The 23097-nt window shown below is 39.3% G+C and overlaps 1 protein-coding gene across 2 annotated transcripts in view; it reads right to left on the bottom strand.

Annotated features, from left to right (window-relative positions):
* The window catches only part of tada1 (transcriptional adaptor 1), a 67696-nt gene that overhangs the window by 21067 nt on the left and 23532 nt on the right, over positions 1–23097 (bottom strand). For both annotated transcript variants that reach the window (XM_060829677.1, XM_060829678.1), the window contains 4 exons: positions 18679–18776; positions 16253–16462; positions 13562–13713; positions 10282–10444 (listed from right to left, as the gene is read on the bottom strand). In XM_060829677.1, coding sequence (XP_060685660.1) covers positions 10282–10444; positions 13562–13713; positions 16253–16462; positions 18679–18776 — 623 coding nt within the window. The remainder of the gene's footprint in view (positions 1–10281; positions 10445–13561; positions 13714–16252; positions 16463–18678; positions 18777–23097) is intronic.

The raw sequence follows: 23097 nt of genomic DNA, 5'->3' as shown, positions 1-23097 counted from the left end.
CCTTCCCAGAATGTCTGACAGAGTAGAATCTGGTATATTCCCATCAGTAGGGAACCGCACCACCCTCATGATTGAGATATATAAAATTATGACAGGGTAAGATAAGAAGGAACATTTCCCCTTAATGGAGTGATCGATGACCTGGACATAGATTTAAGGGACAGAAGGTTATGAGGGGATGCAAGGAAAACCTTTTTTGCCCATAGAGTGGTGGGAATCTGGAACTTACTGCCTCATAACATTGAAGTAGTATTTAGATGTACACTTGCAATGCCAAGATATACAAGGCCATGAGCAAGATCCTGGAAATGGTGTTAGAAAGTTAGGTGGTTGTTTTTTTTTTGACTGACTTAGATTCAATTGACCAAAAGGTCGTCTTCTTTCATGCTTTGGATTTCAAAGTCTCTATGACTGAGGACTGTCTGCCTTATCTGTCCTATAAATGAATGCATGTGTTTGCTGGGATTTAAAGGGGATATAGTTTATGTTTGCAGATTGGTAATTAATCATTCTTTTTGCCACTTTGTGAAGGGTAAGTCTGTTTATAATGAATAAGTTTTGCTTTTTTGCTTATTGATAAATCCTAGTGAGTGTTTCTTTTGTATTATATAGAATTCAAAGCCAGGCAAATTAACCACCTTTGTGATTAAACTGGTCATTTATACATTTGTGACAGTGTGTGGAACAGTGGGGCTTGTCTTGAAGTGTCTTTTTCCCATCAGGGTGATAACAGTTTTACTTCTTATTCTTCTAAATTCTTATGGGTACAGGCCCATCCTGTTTAACCTCACCTTATAAGATTACCAATCCATTCTAGATATCAATGCAGTGAACCTTCTCTGAACTGCTTTTAAAGCATTTATATCATTCCAGAAGATGTGGTTTCACCAATGCCCTGCCCAACTACAACAAAATATTCACATTTTATATTTCATATGGCAATTTTAAAAAGCCATTCTTCCTTCTTAAGACTTGCTGTATCTGCATGCTAACTTTTATTGTTCATGTACCAGGATACCTAGATCTCTCTATACCACTGTTCTGCAATCACTCTCCACTTAAATAATATTCTGCTCTTCTGTTCTGTCAAAATTATCGTGTTCACACTATTCCACATTACACTCCATCTGAAAACTTTCTTTTCACTATTAACTATATATCTCTTTGTAGACTTGCTCGTTCTCTTAATAACTTGCCTTCCTGTCTATCTTTGTCTTATCAGCAAATTTAGCCACCATACATTTGATCGCTTCATCCAAGTATAGAGGTAAATTGTAAATATTTGAGGCCTGAGCACTGTTTCCATGGATTCTTCCACTCATCCCATTTAACCAATTTTAATTCCTACTCTGCTTCCTGTCACCTAACCAGTTCTCTATTCATGGTGTAATACTACCCGTACAACATGAGCAGTTATATTGCCCAATATTTGTTGATATGCATCTTGTCAAATGTCTCTTGGAAACCCAAATACAGTACATTCATCCATTCCCCATTATCACCATAAAACCTCAAGAAGAAAGAACATGAGGTGGCTAATCAGCCCCTCGAACCTGCTCCGTCATTCATCAGAATCATCGCCAATCCACCATTCCGTGCATCCACTTTCCTACATTTTCACCGTAGGCCTCGATTCCCCTATTGATCGAGAATTTATCTTAGTCTTAAATATACACAAGGACTCCATCCCCTAGCCCTCTGTGGCAAGAAGTCCCAAAGACTCTCAATCCTCAGAGCAGAAATTTCTCATATCATTCTTAAATTGGCACCCCTTTATTCTGAGGTGATTTTCTCTGGTCCTAGATTCTTCCATGAGGGGAAACATCCTCTCAGCATTTACGCTGTCAAGCCCCTTAAGAATTCCATGTGTTTCAATGGGATGCTCTCATTCTTCTAAGTTTCAAGTAGAATCCCAACCTGCTTAATCTATGCTCATTGGACAATCCCTCCAGACCAAGTATCATCCTAATAAATCTTCCTTCTCCAAACTGCCTCCAATGAAATAATATATTTCCTTAAATAATGGGACCAAAACTGCTCACTGTGCTCCAGATGTGATCTCAACAGCACCTTGTACAGTTGCAGTAAAACTCCCCTATTTGTAAACTCCAACTAAGAGTCAACATTCTCTTAGGCTTCCAGGTTATCTGATGCATCTGTATGCTAGCTTTCTGTGTATTCCGAGGTCCCTTTGTCTTGCAGTTTTCTATATAAATAACAGTCAGTTCTTCGAAGGGCTGAATGGCCTACTCCTGCACCTATTGTCTATTTTGTTCTCCCTTCTAAAATAAACAAATACACATTTTACCATGTTATACTTCATTTACCAACCATTTGCCCACTTGCTTAACCTATCAATGTCTCTGTAAACTGTCGGTATCCTTCTTGCAACCTACTTTTTCACTGATTTTTGTGTTACCTGCAAATTTGGCTACAGTACATTGACTTCCTTCCTCCAAGCCATTAACATGTAATGCAATAGTTCTGGTCCTAGCACTAAACCTGTGGAACCTTACTGCATATGGATTGCCCAATTTGAAAAAAATCTTTATCCCGACTCGCAGCTTCCTGCAACACAATTATCTGTCCATGCCAATACAGTATCTTTTTGAATTACCTTATGAAATGCCTTCTAGAAGTCCAAATACAACACATCTACTGGTTCCCCTCTATCCACTCTGGTTGAGACTTCCTCAAAAAAACTCTAACAAATTAGTCATGCATGGCATTCCTTTCATGAAGCCATGCTGCCTCTGTTTGATTAGTTTATGATTTTCCAAATGTTTTGTTTTTACTTCCTTAATAATTGATTCCAATACCTTTCCAATCACTATTCGGCCAGTAGCTCCCAGCTTTTTGTCTCCCTCCCTTTCTGAAGAAGGGTGTCATTTTAGCAATTTTCCAAACCTCAGGTACTTCTCCAGAATCAAGATTTTTCTTTAGAAAATTACAACTAAAACATCCACTACCTCTGTAGCAACCTGTTTTCGGATTTTAGGATGCAAGCCTTCAGCCTCATTTATTTGTCTAATATTGCTTTTTTATTTGTTTGTTACATTGCTTGCAGTTTTCTTCAAAGAACTCCAATAAGTTAGTCAAATACGCTTTCCTTTTCATAAAACCATGCTGATGCTGTTGGAGTATATTGAGATCTAAATGCACTGCTATTAATTCCTTAATAACCAATTCCAGCATTTTCCTTTGGCAGATGTCACATGCACCAAAATGCAGCAAAAAAGTATTGTTTTGTGTGTTATCCGGACAAATCATACCTTACATAAGTACATCAGTGTAATACAACAAAACGCAGACTTTGGTATTACAGTTAATTAATGGTAACTAGCCCACAGTTGGCATCTTCCTTTTTACCTATTTTTTGAATAGCCATATTTGCTATTTTCAATCCGATGGGACCTTTTCAGAATCTAGCAATTTTTGGAAAGTTCAGGCCAACGCATTTACTATCTCAGCAGCCAATCTTTTTTTTAAGTCCCTGGTGTGAAGTCTTCTAGTTCTAATAGTTTTCTTCATGCACTTTCCCTAGAAAATATAACTATTTTAAGTTCCTGCCTTCTTTTCAGTCCAATTCATAACTACTGATTGGTTGTATTAATGAAGATTGCTGCAAAATCTCTAATTCATTGGCATTTCCTTCATGTCCAGTATTCTCCAGACACTATCGCTAGAGCACCAACTCTCACTTTTAATGACTGTTTTCTTTATCAAATAACTGCAGAAACTCGCACTTCTATTTCCACCTAGCTTTCTTTGGTACACTCTAACCTTTTAGTCATTCTTTGGTTTTCTTTATATTCTTCCAATCTTCTAACGCAACAGTCATCTTTACCAAATCATCTTTTTTTTTTACTTTAATATTATCGTTAACTTCCTTCATTTGCAACATATGGTAAGCCCTTCCCCTTAAAATCTTGTTTTCTCTCAAGCTCTCTTCTCAGAGGACAGCCCACTGTCCATTCTGCCTAATATTAGGATTTAAGTGCACTGTTACTATTTGTTAAACAATCAATTCCAGCATTTTCTTGGTCATCAATGTCAGACTAATGGTATGTACTTCCCTCCATTAACTCTTTCTCTCTCTTTCTCACTTCAATAAGAATCTGAAATCTATGCAATTTCGGAGATCAACGACCCCACTGACCTCTTCTCTAACCATAACTTATAGCTCTCAGGTTGAGTAGATCTTTTCAGCTTTCAGTCCTTTCTCAATACAATTTTTAAAAAAAACTAACATAGCTTTAAGTTCCTGGCTGAAATTAATTTACTGTTTTCCCACTATTTCTGATATGCGTTTTGTAGTTTCTATTACGATGACAGCTGCGTCTCTGCAGTTTCCTTATTGCCAATATACTTTTGTCAGTTTCTTGCCCAAGGAACTAATGTTCACTTTTGTCAGGCTTCCTTTTTACACGTCACAGAGATGTACAGCATGAAAACAGACCCTTTGGTCCAAGTTGTCCATGCTGACCAGATATCCCAACCTAATCCAGTCCCATCTGCCAGCACAAAACACTTACTGAGCACAAAATGACATTTACTGGGTACAAAATATTTATTTCACAATATATTTGTACAGTATGGCTAGTCTACACTTATCTATTTTATAACTGTCAGGGTTTTGGTAATCTTTTGTAATATCTAAAACTCTTTAAATACTAATGTTTTGGTAGTAAGGCTCTTCTTTTAATCTAATATTATCTTTAAACTCTTTAGTTAGCCACATTATGATTTCCTTTTCATGTGCTGCTTTTGTTTTCAAAGCAGTGTAGGTATATTGAGAATTAAAAATAAGTGCCAACCATTATACCTTTCAATCAAACTTACCAATCTACCTCATGCAATTCATTCTAACCATCTTTAGTTAATTTCAGTATTCTAGTTTCAGACTTGTGTTTCACTCTCAAAGGCAGTAATTCCATCACATTATGATTGGTTTTTCATTGAGATCACTAATGAAGCTCATTCAATCACGCAAAACAAAATTTGACACAAACTCCCAACTTAAGGTATTCAGTCAAGCACATAATGTGGCTCATTGTGGATTTCAATTTCTGAATTTCTCTGTATATGTGTTTTACATCACCCCAAAATGTACAGCTGTAACTATAAAATAGTTAACTACTGGAAATCAAAGGAAAGCTGTATTTGTTAATATTTTAAAATGGAACAAATGTTAACCAAAAAAATTCAGCATATGAGACATCCTGAATAATTTGGGAATACTAGGAAAGGAGGGTAAGGATTTGTTGTGTTCAATGTCTGAACCTTAATCTAGTCAAATGTCAACATGAATGATCATTTACATCCACCTGTCTTGCTAATGATAATTCATTCAGTATAAAACATTTTAATTTCTTTATTCTAAATTTCTTCCATGCCTTTAATAAGAGTGTTTTTTTAAAAAAGGTTTTACTTGCTTTGTGAGGGCACACTGTTTACATTGCCCAGTGTCAAACCAAGAAGTGTCCATCTATACTTCTAACTCCATTTCTCTATCCTTCATTCATTTAATCTATTAGTAGTCTTTTGATTACAATATCTCTGTTGTTGGCATGGTTATCCATCAACATTGATAGAACGAGTTCAAGTAGGGGCACTGAAGGAAGTTTATGTGGAGAATAAGCAACAAAACCATCCTATTGGACCCAACCTGTTTCTGCATTGTAAAATCCAAAGCAACAAGTCATGTTTTTTTTTCCTTTACAACCACGTGCATTCTTTTCACTTGTGCTTTACAACATTATAGTGGCCCAATACAAATCTACATCGTAACTTCCAATATTTGCAAAGGTACCTGCTTTGCACTTTTTAGTAGAACACAACAATAATATTATATATTAAGTCTCCAAATTTTTTTTTAATGTTGTCTTTCTCTCCTGAAAACCTCTCTCATCTGTTCTATAGATATCACCCTGCATAACTTTACTTCTGCCTACATTCTTTTTAGTTTTTATATCAAATTTTTCTTCTCAAATACAGTACTCTAAACTTTTCCACTCACATCAAAGTATATCCACAAGTACCTGCTGCTCTTGAAGAGCAATTCTCCATCTATAAACCTAACAAGTTAGTGTCAGCTAGCTACCTTGATAACATGACATGTTCGCTAACCCTAATCTACTGTCCAGTTTCAAACTTGTGTTTCACTCTCAAATGCAAGTAATTCTGATTGGAAGCAGTAAAATGTCAAGCTCAGGGGCACCTGTATTAATGGCAATATCTCAACACACAACCCAGCTGAGGGATGTTAACACGACACAAGTAAGGAATTAAACTTTACACCTTCTGCAATTGCATGAATTAATTCAATGCCAAATTGTGCACGTAACTCAAAACCCAAAGATGTTGTGGAAAATGTATGCAGCAAATAGTGTAATGACAATAATTAAATCTGTTTGCTCTCCCCATACAATGTTGCACTCCCCAAAAGCTTAAGTGGGAATAGGACACAGGAAGTGGTCAAAAACAACAGGACTAAAGAGTATGAGTGGAAGTGGGAGGCAGAATTCAAGAGAAAAATCATGCCAGATAAGCAGTCTAGACAACTTTCTGAAAGAGATCATTTGTACTGTGCAGGTAAACTACCAAGTACTTCTCTAGACACTACAGTCGAATAAGAAACAGGTTTACACTCATTGTCTGATTGGATGGTGGGAAAAAGAGAGAAGTAATACATTGCCACTAGGCATCCAGAGCCAAGGGAAGGGAAGGAATGAATTTGGACTGCACTACTGGACTGATTGTTAACACTGCATGGCAGAAAGCAGTGCATGACTACATCCAGAACAGTATACCTTCTGTAATTTTGAGAGAGAGTCTGATTAAGGCACTTTTCTGATCCACATCAGGAATAGCACGCATGTATTAGTGTTGGACCCTTGGCTGAGTTTTCATTTTTTTAAAATAAATTTTGAATCATGAGGTGGAAATGACTTGTGGACTTTGGATAGCTTGTGGTAAAAGGAAAAGAACTGTCAAAATAAGCTTTTTGCTTGCTTGAGTGGTCAGGCCTGGAGGTTAATTGTACGCTGATTCCTGACTACAAGGGTTCCAACAGACACAGTGACCCCGGGAAAAACATTGGACTTAAACAGATAGCAAAAGCTGTCTATTAACAAGGTCAGCACCTGGGAATTGTTTCTGGAAATTTTGGAAAAGACACTTTGTTCATGCAAATGGCAGAATGGTAACTGAGGCCTTGGGAAGAGTCTATCAGTCCATTAGGGTGAAACCGGAATTAACGTTTTTTATTTGAACTATGGTTAATGAGAGATAATTCTTGGTTATTGCTCAGACAGTGTGAAGATTTGGAAGTTCCCTGTCTAATCTGCGTTACTAGCTTTCAGAAGCCCAAAGATGGAAAGTTCAGTGAGATGTCTTCCTGCCTTTGCCTGGCTGAACTGAAAAGGTGAAACTGATCAAAACTTCAGAACCGGCCAAGGAGTCCAGAGTTTTGTCTGTGAAAGCCATATAAATAATCTGGCCAGTTTTGTTGGCCTAGTAGGTACGGCTGAGCCCAGTAGATCGGTCAGCTGCTCCCATCGGCCTTCTTTCTCTGGCCTTTTTCTCTTCGGCTCTTCCTCTATTATCTGTTTTTTTGGGTCTGGAGAGTGGTCGGTGAGGGCAGCAGCAAGATGGACTCAGTCCACTCCAGCATGGGGTCGCCCGGTGAGCAAGCAGCAGGTCCCAGGCTGACCGACCATCCTCCCCACCACCCCCCCGACCCTAGTCCTCACCCCCCGGCCCAGACTCTCAGGCTAGACCAAGGATCCAGTCCAAGTTTGGGCCCGGGCACCTGAAGGATGGCAGTGTCCCAGTGTGGAGGGTTTGATTTGGTATGGTGGAGGTCACTTCCCCATGTGCAAGTCTTCTTTGTCTTTGATGTCCAGGTGTTCCAGCGGTCTAGCAGTAGGTCTCATTCAGTAATGGCGGTCCCAGCCCAGTGTGGTAGGCTGTTTCGGCAGAGGCTGCCAGCCTAGTACCCAACGGCCTGGCGTGGTGGTCTGGTCCCGGAATGACAGTCTTGTCCCAGGTGCACCTTCATGATATATCATTGCTCATTAAACAGCTTTTCCCAAGCCCAGGAGCCGTTGACTGAACTGTGATGAACTTTGTCTTAGTTTAACTTCTTTAAAAATTGATGGAGACGCTGCAGTGAAGTGACTTATAAAACTTTTCAGTGTATTCTTTATGTTCAAGTACACGTGACAATAAATTTCTATTCTGTTCTATTTATTTATCCCTTAACTGTATTTGTCTGTCTTTTGTGTGAATGGGAGCTGAGAAAAACTGTTTGCGGTTTAAAGTACAGGCATTAATCAGTTTATTGTGTGATTTATATTTCTCTCTGCTAAAGTTATCCTGCATCTTATAAATAGTTAAGTCCTTTGTTTAAAGTATAAAAGTAGTATCTGAAAATTAATTATTTGCAAAGTCTGGGATCAGTTATTCAAATATCTGGTTAGGAACCATTTGAGTGACTATTTAGGGGTCCTTGACAGCTTCGTTTTACTGTTTGTGAAAATAGAGGTGAAAAGGCTGATTTGGTTCTGCTATTTTTCTCTAATGTAACAATACCGTTCAGTGCAGACTCACAATCAGGATATTCCTTGTGGGAATTCAAAAGACAAATCAACAAAACGGGTTTACACATCAAATGATTAGCAGGAGCACTGCTGATCTGACTTGGCATAATGACTAGTTGCAGGAAAATGAGCAGATGGATTTCATTGGTAGCCTCACCACAACAAAACCACAAAACAGACATTCACAGTGAGAGGAGTCTGATATTTGGCTAAGTGAGCTGGGAGACAAATGAAACAAATAGTTATCTAATGCAGACAAACAGCTGTAATAGTACGTGGAGGAAATGGGCTGAGATTCCAGACTGCAATACAGCCAAATGGCAATTCAATCACTAAAAACTGAAGACCATAGATTTACAGACGGGAGAACGTTTTTGTGGTTTATGCTTATACATGCAAAATTAAATGCCATTATTTTGATTCCATTTAACATTGCATAACAAGAAGTGATACTTGTGAAATTTTCTGTCCATATCATTCATGCTTTTTGGGATGCCAACGTGACGATGGTATGTCTAGACACTGAAAACCTCTATCACAGAGCCACCTGCAGACATAAACTGTATGAAAGGCAGTGCAATGGATTTGCTCAAAAGGGCAGGTTCACCATGAAGCTTAAAATGTGCTCCATGAATTGAATGGAATCCCTACAATGTGGAAACAGACCCTTCGGTCAACACTGACCCTCCAAAGAGCAAGCCCTACCCTATTACTCTATCCTACTTTACACCTGACTAATACACCTACCTGACATATCCCTGAACACTATGGGCAATTTAGCACAGACAATTCACCTAATCTGTACATCTTTTGGACAGTGGGAGGAAACTGGAGCACCCGGAGGAAACCCAGGCAGACACGGTGAGAATGTGGAAAACTCCACACAGACAGTCGCCCGAGGCTGAATCGAACCCTGGTTCCTAGCGCCGTGAGGGAGCAGCGCTAACCACTGAGCCACCATGTAGTTCCCACCTGACTGTTTTGTATTTAGCTAACCCATCACAAGACTAAAAAGAGATTTTAAACTGAAATAAAGATTATAAACCTCTATTTCAAATGTTCTAGCTCTCAACTTTCAGTTACACACCGACATAAGTAAAAGCAAAATACTCAGACACTGGAAATCTGAAATGAAAAATAGTGTTTGAAATAATCTAGCAGCATTTATGGTGAGAGTAAAAGAGTTACATTTTGAATCAAGTATGATTTCTTCAGAACAGGGAGATGGGTAGTTAGCTACCAGATTGTCCGTTTGACTCTAGACTGGAAAGGTGATTCTTTCTTTGCACAGAACATTTCCATACACTTAAATACTAACACAGACTATGCTTCAATCAGTTATGGTATTTTTACAAATAATCAACAGGGTATGTGCCTGCAATATTAGGTAGATGTGACACGCAGTGGCAAAACCTCAACTGATTCATGGAACAAATATGTTGTGGAAACCTAGGACACAGGTTATGGGCAAAACTTCCAGAAATTGCAATACCTTTTAACTGTGACTGAATATCTAGGTGCTGGAGGCTGAATTAGCTCAGGTTCAACTGTAGAAGTTTAAGAATTCAGTTTGCAGACAAATATCAAAAATACTAGGCTACATGAGACCGTTGATGACTGGCTATTTATCAATATATGGACCCCACATAAGACTAGAGATTTATTAGGTTTAATTTACCTGGAGGGCTCCAAAAAGATCATACATGTTGACAGGTGGTAAGGAAGCGAGCATATCTTCACCAGAACAGGCGAGGAGAAGGGCTGCCTGTTGCTCTACATCATCTGATGATATGTGGGATCCTGGATTTGCTCCGGCCATTGTGGTCATTCCAGTAGGAGGACTATGTTAGAGGAATATATAAAAATTAAAACCATATGTATTGGCTTAAAAATATTTCCATTAATACACAGGATACAAGTTTAGTTTGAAAAAAATATGACGTTAAGAAATAAAATGATGTTACTTGACTTGGAATGTGAAAACAATTTTTTTACGCAGAAAATCCAAGTAAATATTTCAAGAAAGAATCATCCAAATCTGTTGACATTGTGTGAGGTTAAAGCATGGAGGCTGGCCAATATCTCTCACCCTAACACTGGGTAAAATGCAGGGACAAAACACAGAAATATTCAACTCAAAGCAATGTTGGATGGCTTGTTAGCGCCTTCGTATGGTCAAATTCAGTAATATTCCTGGTCAGTTGTGGCATCCATATGTAGAAACATATTTCCAAGTATTTTAAGGTGTAAAGAAAATAATGGCGCCACTCCAAGCAAGAATAATCAGCAACCTGGTTAAAGAGATGGATTTAAAGCAGGGTCAAACAAAACGTGGAAGCAATGAGCTTAGAAAACTGAAAATTCAATCAGCATAGATAAGTGGGGGAGCAACAAATTCCTGAAAGTTGAATAGACAGGGTGGCACTGCTGCCTCATATCACAAGGGACCCAGACTCCAACCTCAGACAACTATCTTTGTGGAGTTTGCACATTCATCTCATGGCTGCATGGTTTTCCCCAAATGCTCCAGTTTCCTCCCGCAGTCCAAAGATGTACAGCTTAGGTGGATTGGCCATACTAAACCACTCAGTGTTCAGGGATGTGTGTGGGGGGGGGCTATGATGTTGAGCCACAGGAAATGTTGGATTACAGGACTGGGGTGGATCTGGGTAGGAAGTTCTTCAGAGGGTTGGTGCAGAACTCGATGGGCTAAAAAGCCTGCTTCCACACTGTCAGGATTCTACAGCTCCGTTTCTCAATGGCTCAAAGAACAACTGGGCATTGTAGTGCTGTGTGACGTTTGAGAAATTATGGACGAATCAGAACATTGGAAGACTGGGCACCAATTCAGCTTAACAACTTAATGAATGAGCAGAATTTAATGAGAGGCAAGATGGAAATAGCAGGGGTTAGGATGGAAAATGGATTAACTGAGTTATCTCACCAGGAGAGCATTAAAGTAAGCCAGCTGGTCAAAACTAAATTGCTAAACAATTAAATGAACTGCAAAATGAGAACGCAACAATTATTATTGCTCTGCTCCAACCGTCAGACAGCTAAATGAGTCAACAAACAAGGGGTAAATCCAGCTTTCAAAGTGGGAAAGTGTCTGTGGGTAGCTTTGCAGAAAACTACCAAGCCCAAGCTCTTTTGCAAGACCTGACCTAGCCCACTTCCCATTACTGACCTACTTTGGCTCTAAGGCCAGACTGCCTTTGCAACTAAAGTGTATCAAATACAGTGGAATACATCGTTATTCAGAACCTAAGTGTGCACCACTGCCCCTTCAAATGACAGGGTTGCAAGCCAGAGTTGGAAAGGAATAGGTCAGCCGGAGGGAAGGGAGATTTGGGAAAAGTTGACAACAGTGAAGGTAAAGTAAGGGCTGCGTACTAAGTACCACAGGGAAAGACAGACATGCTTCACAGAGAGAAAATAAAATCACCAAGTTCTTTGCAATCACTACAAAATGGAACCAATCAGGTCATGTAACACGGTACATAGGCCCCAGTCTAAAACAATGATAAAGCAGAAGTCCAAACACCAAGTTCTCCTTGTATCCACACAAGTAAATGTAATGATACCAGAGGCGGTAACTTAAAACGGAGACTTTCTGTTTTCTGCCCAAGTTTTACCACTTGTTTCGAGCAAACCTTTCTCTCTTTTTAACTTTAAACTAAAATACATAACTCAGCCTATTCTAATAATTTTATTTCCTTTCGAATGAGAAGGTAAACAAGGCCTCGGTGTAAAAGATCCAATGACAAGTTTCAAAGGAAAATAGAGTAAATGTCCTACTATTTGAGCCAACAATCATCCCTTAATGTCATTAAGCAGATAATTTAGCCATTTATCTCAATTTCACTTGTGGAAGTTTGCTGTACATAACTTAGTTGTGGAATTTCCTTCATTACTTTTTTTTTAATTCATTCACTGAATGAGGGGATCACTAGCTATGCCAGCATTTATTGTCCATCCCTAATTGTTAAGAATCAACCACACTGCTATGAATCTGGAGTCACACTTAGGCCAGAGCAGGTAAGGATGACAGTTTCATCCCCCAAATGACAGTAGTGAACCAGATGGGTTTTTCCAACAATCAGCAATGGATTCATTGCCCTCAGTAGATTCTTAATTCCAGATTTTTACTGAATTCAAATTCCACCATCTGCCATGGTGGGATTCAAATTCAGCTCCCCAGGACATTACCTGGGTCTCTGGATTAACCATTCAGCGCAAATTCCACCTAGGCCATTGCCTTCCCCATAACAATGCGTACATTTCAAACAACCTTTTTTTAAATTCACTTGTGGACAGTGCAGGCTGGCCCGCATTTATTGCTGGTGCCTAGTTGCCCTTGAGAAAGTGGTGGATAACTGCCTTCTTGAACGGCAGTCCATCTGCTGTGCAGTGAAATACAATACCTTTTGGGTGAAAATTCCAGATGTTGACCCAAGGCCAGCAAAAAAGTGACAAAAGATTTTAAGTCAGAATGGTCATTAGCTGGGAGGGGAACTTGTAGGTGGTGTTGTTCATATGTGTCTGCTACCCTTGTCCTTCTAGATGGAAGTAGTCATATGTTTGAAAGATGTTTATCTAAGGATCTTTGGTGAACTGGCTGTAAAGCTCTTTGGAGCATCCAAAAGTTATGAAAGAAGCTATAGAAAGGAAGTCTTCTTGCATAATCCACAATAATGGAAGCTTGGTTCTGGAACATCAGTTGATTATTTTAACTCTTGTTTTGCTAAGATGAGGAATGAAAAAAGTGTATATTTTCACTAATGACATGAAAAGATAAAAGATTAATTTCAGAGATTAATGCTCATAAAATCTTCCTGTTGTAACACTGAAAGTTACTTCCAGGTTCTCTGTTCGAAACTTAAAAGTTCAAATCCTGTTTCTCAGTCCTACTCCTTAAATTTTCTGTGAAGACTGAAAGTGTCAGACATTGCACTTACCAATCAATAATGTTGTTGTAGGCAATGATGCTGTTCTTTAAATATGGCTGAGGATTAACACTACTTCCAAAAGCATACTTAAAATGGCCGTCACGTAAACGATAAGATCTCCTCCTGGATATCACAGCCGTCAGAATATCCTTCAGGTGATTCTATTGGAAGAACCACAAAGTCATGGTGGATGTATCGCTTCAAGATAGAGATATATTTAACTTATCTACTGCCTTCATGAACAAAATGTATTTTTGGTTTTTTATTTCTTCTTTAAAATTATCATTGCTTTTATCGAACTCCCATGGGAAATCCATTGAGTCACAGATGTTTCTGAATTACGCACAAAAAATATTTATATATTTAGATAAGAGAATCAACTATGGATTTTAGTCTGGATGATTCTTGTGTTTATCAAGATTCTGGATTATATTTAAACTGCTCAAGAAATGTAGTATGCAGAATAATTTTTTTAAAAATAAATGACAAATTTTTACAGTAGCTAACTTTAATATTGTTCCCTTTGCAGCACATGGGGGCTTTCTAGCCTAACCCTTCAACAGTTCCACAGAATTATTGACCTGAGAGAATCACAGTAATAAAAGCATCTATAAAACAGTGAATTGAAATAATTATTGTACTTCGAAGCAATTGCCAATTAAATATATATTTGAACAAATCATACAACATATTTGTGCTTGATCATCACTCCAATTGTTGGGCACACCTGACCCTGTTGTTAGAAGATAAGAAACAAAGCAAAATCTGCCAAGAGTTTTTCCAAAATAAAGTTGGATTATTTGAGTATGGCCCAAACCCAAAGCCCTTTTGACTCGGTGAGGAATGCATCAATAATGAACAATTGCTTGTGAATATTTACATTTCGAAAGAAAAAATTGTGTTTAGCCAACTTGCTCAAGCTTTCTGAAGAGGTAATGAAAAGCGGTATTGCTTTTGATGTGGCATACATGGGATTACAGGCATTTGATAAAGTGCCTCACCACAGGCCGGTGAGGAAAATGATAGGTTATGGTATAAAAAGAACAGTGGCGATGTGAATACACAATTAGATGATTAATAGAAAACAGCAATGGTCAATGGATATTTTTCAGGCTGAAGGAAGGTTTCCAGTAGAATTCCCGGAGGGGTTGAAATTGGGACCCTTGCTTTTCTTGATATACAGGGGACAATTTTCAAGTTTGCAAATAACACTAAAGGCGGAAGAATTGTAAACTGGGATGAAGACACTGTGGAACTCCCAAAACAGATTGACAAGCTGGAGAAGTGAGCAGATAGGTTGCAGATAAGGTGCAATGCAGACATGTATGAGGTGATACACTTTGATTGAAAGAACACTAAAAGGTCATAAAATATAGAAAACACAATTCAAAAGAGGTGTTGGAACAAGGGGACCTGACTGCATATGTGCAGATCACTGAAGGTGGCAGGTCAGTAGAGACAGCAGTAAATATAGATAGTTTTCTTGGCTTTATTACTAGGGGCATACAGTATAAAAGCAAGGAGACGATGCTGAATTTGTGTAAGATACGTGTTAGACATCAGCTGGAGTATTGTGTAAAGTGTGAGCTCTGCATGATAAGAGAGATGCAAATGCATTTTAGAGATGGCAGAAGCAATTTACTAGAATGGTGCCAGGTATGAGAAACTTCAGCTATGTGAAGCTGAAGATACATACTGAAGAAAATGAGACTGTTCCACCTGGACAGAAGATGGCTGAGAGGAGATCTGATTGAGCATTTCCAAAATCATAAACACACTGAACAGAGTAGAAGGGTGAAGTTGTTTCCATTTGAAAAGAAAACAAGAATTCAATGGCACAGATTAAAATGATGTACAAATGAAGCAAGGGTGATGCGAGAACAAAACCTTTTCACCCAGTGAGTTGTTAGGGTATGGAATGCACTGCACAGAAATGTGGTGGAGGTGGGTTCAACTAAGGCATTCAAGTTTTGTCTTGGATTTTTTTGGACAGGAGTGATGGGCAGGGATATTGGGAAAAGACAGGAGTTTGGCACGAGGTAATACAGCCAAAGCTGGCATGATTGTCTAAATGGCCTCCTTCTATAATCATAATATTAATTCTATAATTAAGTGCTGTGCATTCTATTGAACCCTCAGCTAGTGTCTAATAAAAGTGCAGTGCATGTGAATCAATGGTTAATGTACTTGGCTGAGTCACAAGATCATGGGTTCAAACCCCAGAGTTGAAGTTTAAAATGTAGACGAGCACATTAGTGCAGTACTGAGAAACAGCTGCACTGTCAGAGGCGTAACGGTTTGGCTGAGACATAAAATTGAGAGCCTATCCACCCACTCAAATAGTTGCAAATTATCCCAACCTACGATTTCAGTGAAGAACAGGATGGTCAACAAACTGGTATGAGAAAAACATTGTATGAGAAAATAAACAGTCAAGAAAAAAGGAAGACCAGAGATACGTTTGAACAGCCAAATCTGAAGGCAACTTGAATGAGGATTTCAACAGTAGATGTGCTGAAATGGGAACAACTGGCATCATTATGGAAAGCGATGTAGGCAATTTTAGTGATTAAAAAATGTGTCTTGAAATTAAATGTCTACTCTGTTGACTAGAGATGATAGGGGTACAAGGAGATACACATCACAGAATTATTAGAGCAGAAGAAGAAAATAAAACACAAGTCAATTTCATTACAGCACCTCCACGGCATGCACCACTGCTGTCACTGCATCTTCAGATACATTGTCCAGTCCACATTCATAAGCTGTTACTATCATTCGACCTTCTAGCTGGCCTCTTGTGGGAAGAACCATTGTATGAGTGCAAAACTTTACATCATCATCTTCTTGAGGGTCCTTTGCCACGAAGTGCTGTGCTCCTGATAAAGGATTTTGTGCTTGAAAACGATGCTGGAGAAAAATCCACCACATTAAATTGCACAATGTCACTTAAAAGCATTTATAAAGCATACAAAAATCTCAATCAAAAAGAATTTTTACACATAAAAAAGTTGGAAGATTGATTCTTTGCAGCATAGCAATAGCAGAGATCATTTTATCATTGGCTTCACTTTTAAGAAACTTTAATATGTTTTTAAAACTGCTTATTTTGTTACTCAGATGGATACAATAACAAGAAATGGAGCCTGGACCATCTACCATTACATTAATAATGGATGGTATTAAAAGAATCTCTCTTCAAATAGTACATGGTCAATTTCAATATATAACTAAGGAAGTGAATCGGTTATGTGTCTGAATTTGAAAACTACTTTATAACGTTACCTCAACTGGAGAAGAGCAAATGCATAAATCTGATTGAAGATTTGTAGCTCGGGTATCCGTTGTTGTGGTTCTGCTCGCCGAGCTGGAAGTTTTTGCTGCAAACGTTTCGTTCCCTGGCTAGGGAACATCATCAGTGCGGTGGGAGCCTCGTGTGAAGCGCTGCTTTGATGTTTCTTCCGGTATTTATAGTGGTTTGTTCTTGCCGCTTCCGTGTGTCAGTTTCAGCTGCAGTGATTTGTATCTGGGGTCCAGGTCAATGTGTCTATTGAACATCCACGCTCAGACAACAACTCACTAGAACAAAGGACCCAATACCCAGCATGAGCCAAACTAACGTAGTTTACAAAATACCATGCAAGGACTGCACAAAACACTGTATAGGACAAACAGGAAGACAGCTAACAATCCGCATCCACGAACATCAGCTAGCCACAAAACGACACGACCAGCTATCTCTAGTAGCCATACACTCAGACAACCAGCAACATGAATTTGACTGGGAAAACACCACTATCATAGGACAGGCCAGACAGAGAACAGCCAGAGAATTCCTAGAAGCATGGCATTCATCCCCAAACTCCATCAATAGACACATTGACCTGGACACCATATACAAACCACTACAGCTGAAACTGACACCCGGAAACGGCAAGAACATCCATCAACAGACACATCGACCTGGACCCCAGATACAAATCACTGCAGCTGAAACTGACACCCGGAAACGGCAAGAACATCCATCAACAGACACATCGACCTGGACCCCAGATACAAATCACTGCAGCTGAAACTGACACCCGGAAGCGGCAAGAACAAACCACTATAAATACCGGAAGAAACATCAAAGCAGCGCTTCACACGAGGCTCCCACCGCACTGATGATGTTCCCTAGCCAGGGAACGAAACGTTTGCAGCAAAAACTTCCAGCTCGGCGAGCAGAACCACAACAGAGCAAATGCAATTTAATCTAATCTCTCCAGTCTATTACAGAGGGACAGGAGGAGGTCATTTAGCCTCTCAAGCCTGTTCCAGAGAGGCAGGAAGTGACTATTTAACTTTAAAAAGTGGGCGGCACGGTGGCTAGCACTGCTGCCTCACAGCGCCAGAGGCCCAGGTTCAATTCCCGACTCAGGCAACTGTGTGGAGTTTGCACATTCTCCCTGTGTCTGCATGGGTTTCCTCCATATGCTCCGGTTTCCTCCCACACTCCAGGTGAACTGGCCATGCTAATTTGCCCATAGCGTTGGGTGCATTAGTCAGAGGGAAATGGGTCTGGGTGGGTTACTCCGGTTTCCTCCCACAGTCCAAATATGTGCAGGTCAGGTGAATTGGCTATGCTAAATTGCCCGTAGTGTTAGGTAAAGGGGTAAATGTAGGGGAATGGGTGGGTTGCGCTTCGGTGGGTCGGTGTGGACTTGTTGGGTCAAAGGGCCTGTTTCCACACTAAGTAATTTAATCTAATCTAATCAACGTAAAATGTGCATTAGAAGTTTATGATAGTTTTAAAATATGACCTAATTGCTACTAACAAAAATTTTGGAAAATGTCACATCGAAAAGATTTTTCAAAAATGGTGAAACTGCCGGTGCATATGATAAATTATGACTGACAGGAATAAAAATGGCACAACAAAACATTATAGCCAACAGTTCATCTCAATACTCAACAGATAAACCCTGTGCTCATTACTGTTTTTTGTTAGGACTAACTGACATATTTTGCTGCCCCGATTAACCACTGAATTGCCTTTCTTCCAAAAGATGAAAAAGGGCCAAAAAAACTATACAAAATAAGTGACCAAAGTGGAAGAGAAAAAGTTACTAAGGTTGGAAATAACTCACTTCGAATTTTGCACGGAGAGATGGGAACTTTTTCTTGTTTTTAGGTTTACTTGATTTGGCTGCAGATGGACTAGTCCACAGTAGAGAAGTACCACTTTCTGTAACAGGAAAAATACAAAATAAACATAAATGCACTTTTCAAGGAAGATCGATGACATTGTTGCATGCAATGACTCAACTCAAGTCTTGAAGGTCACAAGGAACATTTTATAAGCTACTATCGATCCAATCAAAACAATCCAAAACAGGAAGAATGTTTAAAACCTGCTCTTTCACCACATGATTTAATCAATTGGCAGAAAACCTCCATCACACTTTCTTTGTAAAAACATCTTGGGGAAGGGAGATAAAACTGTTCCAGGTTTGGAACCTGTTGCATTGCTGAGCATGGTTCCTCCCAGCATGTCATCCCATGAGGACAAGGACTCAGAATGAGTCATGAGACAAATGACTAGGAATAAATTCAGTCTCAATTGTTTATCTCTGTGATAAAATACCCTGAAGGAGAAAAATATCTTGGAATTTGGGATTTCCTTGCAGAGTCATGCACTTCTCCATTTCAATGGTTTTTATGTTTCAAGTTATTTTCAAGCACAATAGACATTTATCACTCCAGAAAACCTGTAATTGTATTTAGAAATTGTATTCAGGGCAGCACAGTGGCTCTGTGGTGAGCACTGCTGCATTACAGCACCAGGGATCCGGGTTCGATTACAGCCTCTGGCGACTGTGTGGAGTTTGCACATTCTTCCGGCACCTGCGGGGTTTCCTCCGGGAGCTCCGGTTTCCTCCCACAGTTCAAAGATGTGTAGATTAGGTGAATTGGAAATGCTAAATTGCCCATAGTGTTCAGAGATGTGTAGGGTAGGTGCATTAGTCAGGGGAAATGTAGAGTAATATGGTAGGGGAATGGGTCTGGGTGGGGTACTCTTCGGAAGGTCGGTGTGGACTTGTTGGGAAAAATGGCCTGTTTCCACACTGTAGGGATTCTATCATTCTATGTAAGGGAATGGGTACACAAGCAGAGACTGACCTTAAACAAAATGATCTTCCATAAGATTTTATTAAAATAGCTTTGGTTACCAGATTAATTTCTAACTTCACTGTTGCATGCTAAATTCCTTTCCTCCTAAACATGGAGAGCATACAATGATACAAAGACCCCCATTCGGGATGAGCAAACTGGAATTAAAACTGTTGTTGACTACTGGAGAAATTTTTAATTGGTAAACTAAATGCTCAGTTTCATTGGAAAACAAAAAGGTCCCCAAGGATAATTAAGATATTTACAATATACAGAGATGAGAGTGACAAGCAGAAGGTCATTGTCTATGTTAGCACCAACAATATAGAAAGAGATGAGGTTCTGCAGAGAGAATGTAGAAAATTAGGCAGAAGGTTAAAAGTAATGTCTGGATTAGTCCCGGTGCCATGCGCTAATAAGAGTGGGAATAGGAGAATAGGGAAAATGAATGCATAGTGCAGCGGCAGGGATTCACATTTTAGATTCATTGAGATTTATTCACTCTTCTGGGATAGAAGTGATCTGTATCAGGATGGATTGCACCAGAGATTTGCCACTGCCACTCAGGAGGCTTTAAACCCATGGTGGTGGTGGTATTTGGAGAGGGAATATTGCAGGTTTTGCAGTAACTCAGGGAGGGGCAGGACTGACAGCTTACATGTTCCAGGGTACAGATGTTATAGGAAGGATAGAAAAGGAAGGCAAGAGAGGAGGGGGAGTGGCATTTTTGGTTAAGGATAACATTACAGTTATATTTAAAAAGGATATTCCTGGGACAATATCCAGTGGAGTTATATGTGTGGAACTGAGAAAGAAGAAAGGGATGATTTGGATTGTACTAAAGGCTTCCCAATAGACAGCGAGAAATTGAAAAGCAAATTTGAAATGAAGGATATCTCAGATATCTGTAAGAACAACAGGGTTGCAATGGTAGGGGATTTTAACATTCCAAATATAAGGTGGGACTGCCACAGTGTTAAGGGCTTGGATGGAGATGAATCTATTGTGTGTACAAGAAACTTTTCTTATTCAATATGTGGATGCATATACTAGAGAAAGAGCAAAACTTGATGTTCTCTTGGGAAATAAGGCAGGACAAGTGACAGGAGTGTCAGTGGGAAGCATTTTGAGGCCAGTGATCATAATTCTATTGGTTTTAAAATAGTTTCAAAAAAAGGATAAACCTGATCTAAAATTACAGTTCTAAATTGAAGTAGGGCTAATTTTGATGGTATTTGGCAGGAACTTTCAAAAGTTGATTGGGAGAGGCTATTCACAAATAAAGGGACAGTTGCAAAGTGGGAGACTTTCAAAAATGAGATAATGAGAGGTCAGAAACAGCATTAGTACGAAGGGCAATGCTGGTAGGTGCGAAATGACTAGAGAAATTGAGGCTCTGGTCAAGAAAAAGGGCGCATATGTCAGGTATAGACAGTTGGGATCAAATGAATTCCTAGAACAATATAAAGCCTGTCGGAGTACACTTACAAGGAAAGTTAGGAAGGCATCAAGGGGACATGAGATAGTTTTGGCAAATAGGGTTAAGGAGAATCCAAAGAGATTCAATAAATACATTAACGGAAAAAGAATAATTTGGAAGAGAATAGGGCCCCTTAAAGATCAATAAGGCATCTATGTGGAACCACAGATGATGGATGAGATACTAAACGAGTATTTCACATTAGTATTTACTGTGGAGAAAGATATGGAAGCTAGAGAACTGAGGATGTAAAAGTGTGTCCATGTTACAGAAGAGGTGGTGCAGGACGGTTTAAATTCACACCTGTACAGGTGTATCCCAGAACTTTGTGGTAAGCGAGGGAGAGATTGCTGGGGTGCTTGTTGAGATATTTGTGTCATTGATAGCCATGGGTGAGGTGCCAAAAGGTTGGAGGTTGGCTAACATGGTGCCATTATTTAAGAAAGGTAGTAATGAAAAGCCAGGACCTGACACGAGTGGTGGGTAAGTTGTTGGAGAGGATTCTGACGGACAGGATTTACGGGCATTTGAAAAGGTAAGGACTAATTAGGAAAATAGTGTCTCACTAACTTGAATAGGAAGGGTTTAGAGGGATATGAGCCAAATGCTGGCAAATGGTACTAGATCGTTTTAGGATATCTGGTTGGAATGGATGAGTTAGGCCGAAGGGGGCTGTTTCTGTGCTGTAAAACTCTATGACTCTAATCTACCATTGTTTTGCTACAGTTGTCTTGGGCATCGGTGAGACCACATCTAGAGTGCAATACCTGGGGTTTTGATTCCTTGTTCAAGGACAGATATTAAAAGCAGTTCAAATAATGTTCATTTGACCGATTCCTGGGGTGGAGGGGTTAGCCTATAAGAAAAGATTTCACAGGCCTGTATTTAATGAAGTTTAGAAGAATCGGATTGATCTTTTGGAACTATAAAATCCTGATAAATCTTGATGCAATGGGTGCTGAAAGGAAATTTCTCCTTGAAGGAGAAACTGTAACTAGGGGCACAGTTGAAAAATAAGGAGTGCCATATTTAAAACAGAAATTAGGAAAATACATATTTCTGTCAGACGGTTGGGTGTTTGTGAAATTCTCTTCCCCAGACAACAGTGGAGACATCACAGAATATCTTCAAGGCAGAAATCAAAGGATATTGAATAGCCAGGATATTGGGACAAGGCCATAATCAAACTGGCCATGATCTGCTCACGTAGCAGAGCAAGTTCGAGGTAAAAAATGGTTTAGTCCAATCTTAATTCTTCATTACTTACGCTTTAGGATTTACATAAATACTAGAACGAACAGAATATAAAGACGATACACATAAATCATTATGTTGAAAGATTTAGAAAGTTGGGATTGCTTTCATTGGAAAAGTGATAGAGGAGGGAGCATTTGATAGAGGCATTCAAAATGATTAGAGTATGCAGGAAAAATTGGTTCAGTTGGTGGATGAATTGAAAACCAGAGGGCACAAACTAAGACAAGAGGCAAGAAAATCAATGCCAATATGAGGAAAAAGTGTTTCACGCAGCAAGTAGTTAGGATAATGTGAAATGCATAGTCCATGTATATCACAGAGGTAGCTTCAATCCAGGGGTCATGAAGAAATTGGATCATCTAAAAAAGGAGCAGGATATGGGGCGAAGGTAGGCGATTGGCACGAAGTGAACTGCCCCTTCCTACAGCCAGCCAGACAGACACACACATGCTATGAACCAAATGGCCTCTTTCTACATTTCACATTCTTCGCAAAGTAGTTTAGCTTGTCTGCTCAAAGGCCAAGTTGAAATTCTATACAGGTTCAAAACTTTGGCAATTATTAGAATTGAATTCATGAAATTTTAGAAATAAACACAATTATTTGATGGTGGCTGAATTAAAATCCTAGAATTACCTCCCTAAGGGCATTGTGGGTT

This window comes from Hemiscyllium ocellatum, chromosome 9 (genome assembly GCF_020745735.1).
Source record: "Hemiscyllium ocellatum isolate sHemOce1 chromosome 9, sHemOce1.pat.X.cur, whole genome shotgun sequence".
Taxonomy (NCBI): domain Eukaryota; kingdom Metazoa; phylum Chordata; class Chondrichthyes; order Orectolobiformes; family Hemiscylliidae; genus Hemiscyllium; species Hemiscyllium ocellatum.
Note: the sequence above shows the minus strand (reverse complement) of the source record. Positions and strands in the feature narration are given on the sequence as shown.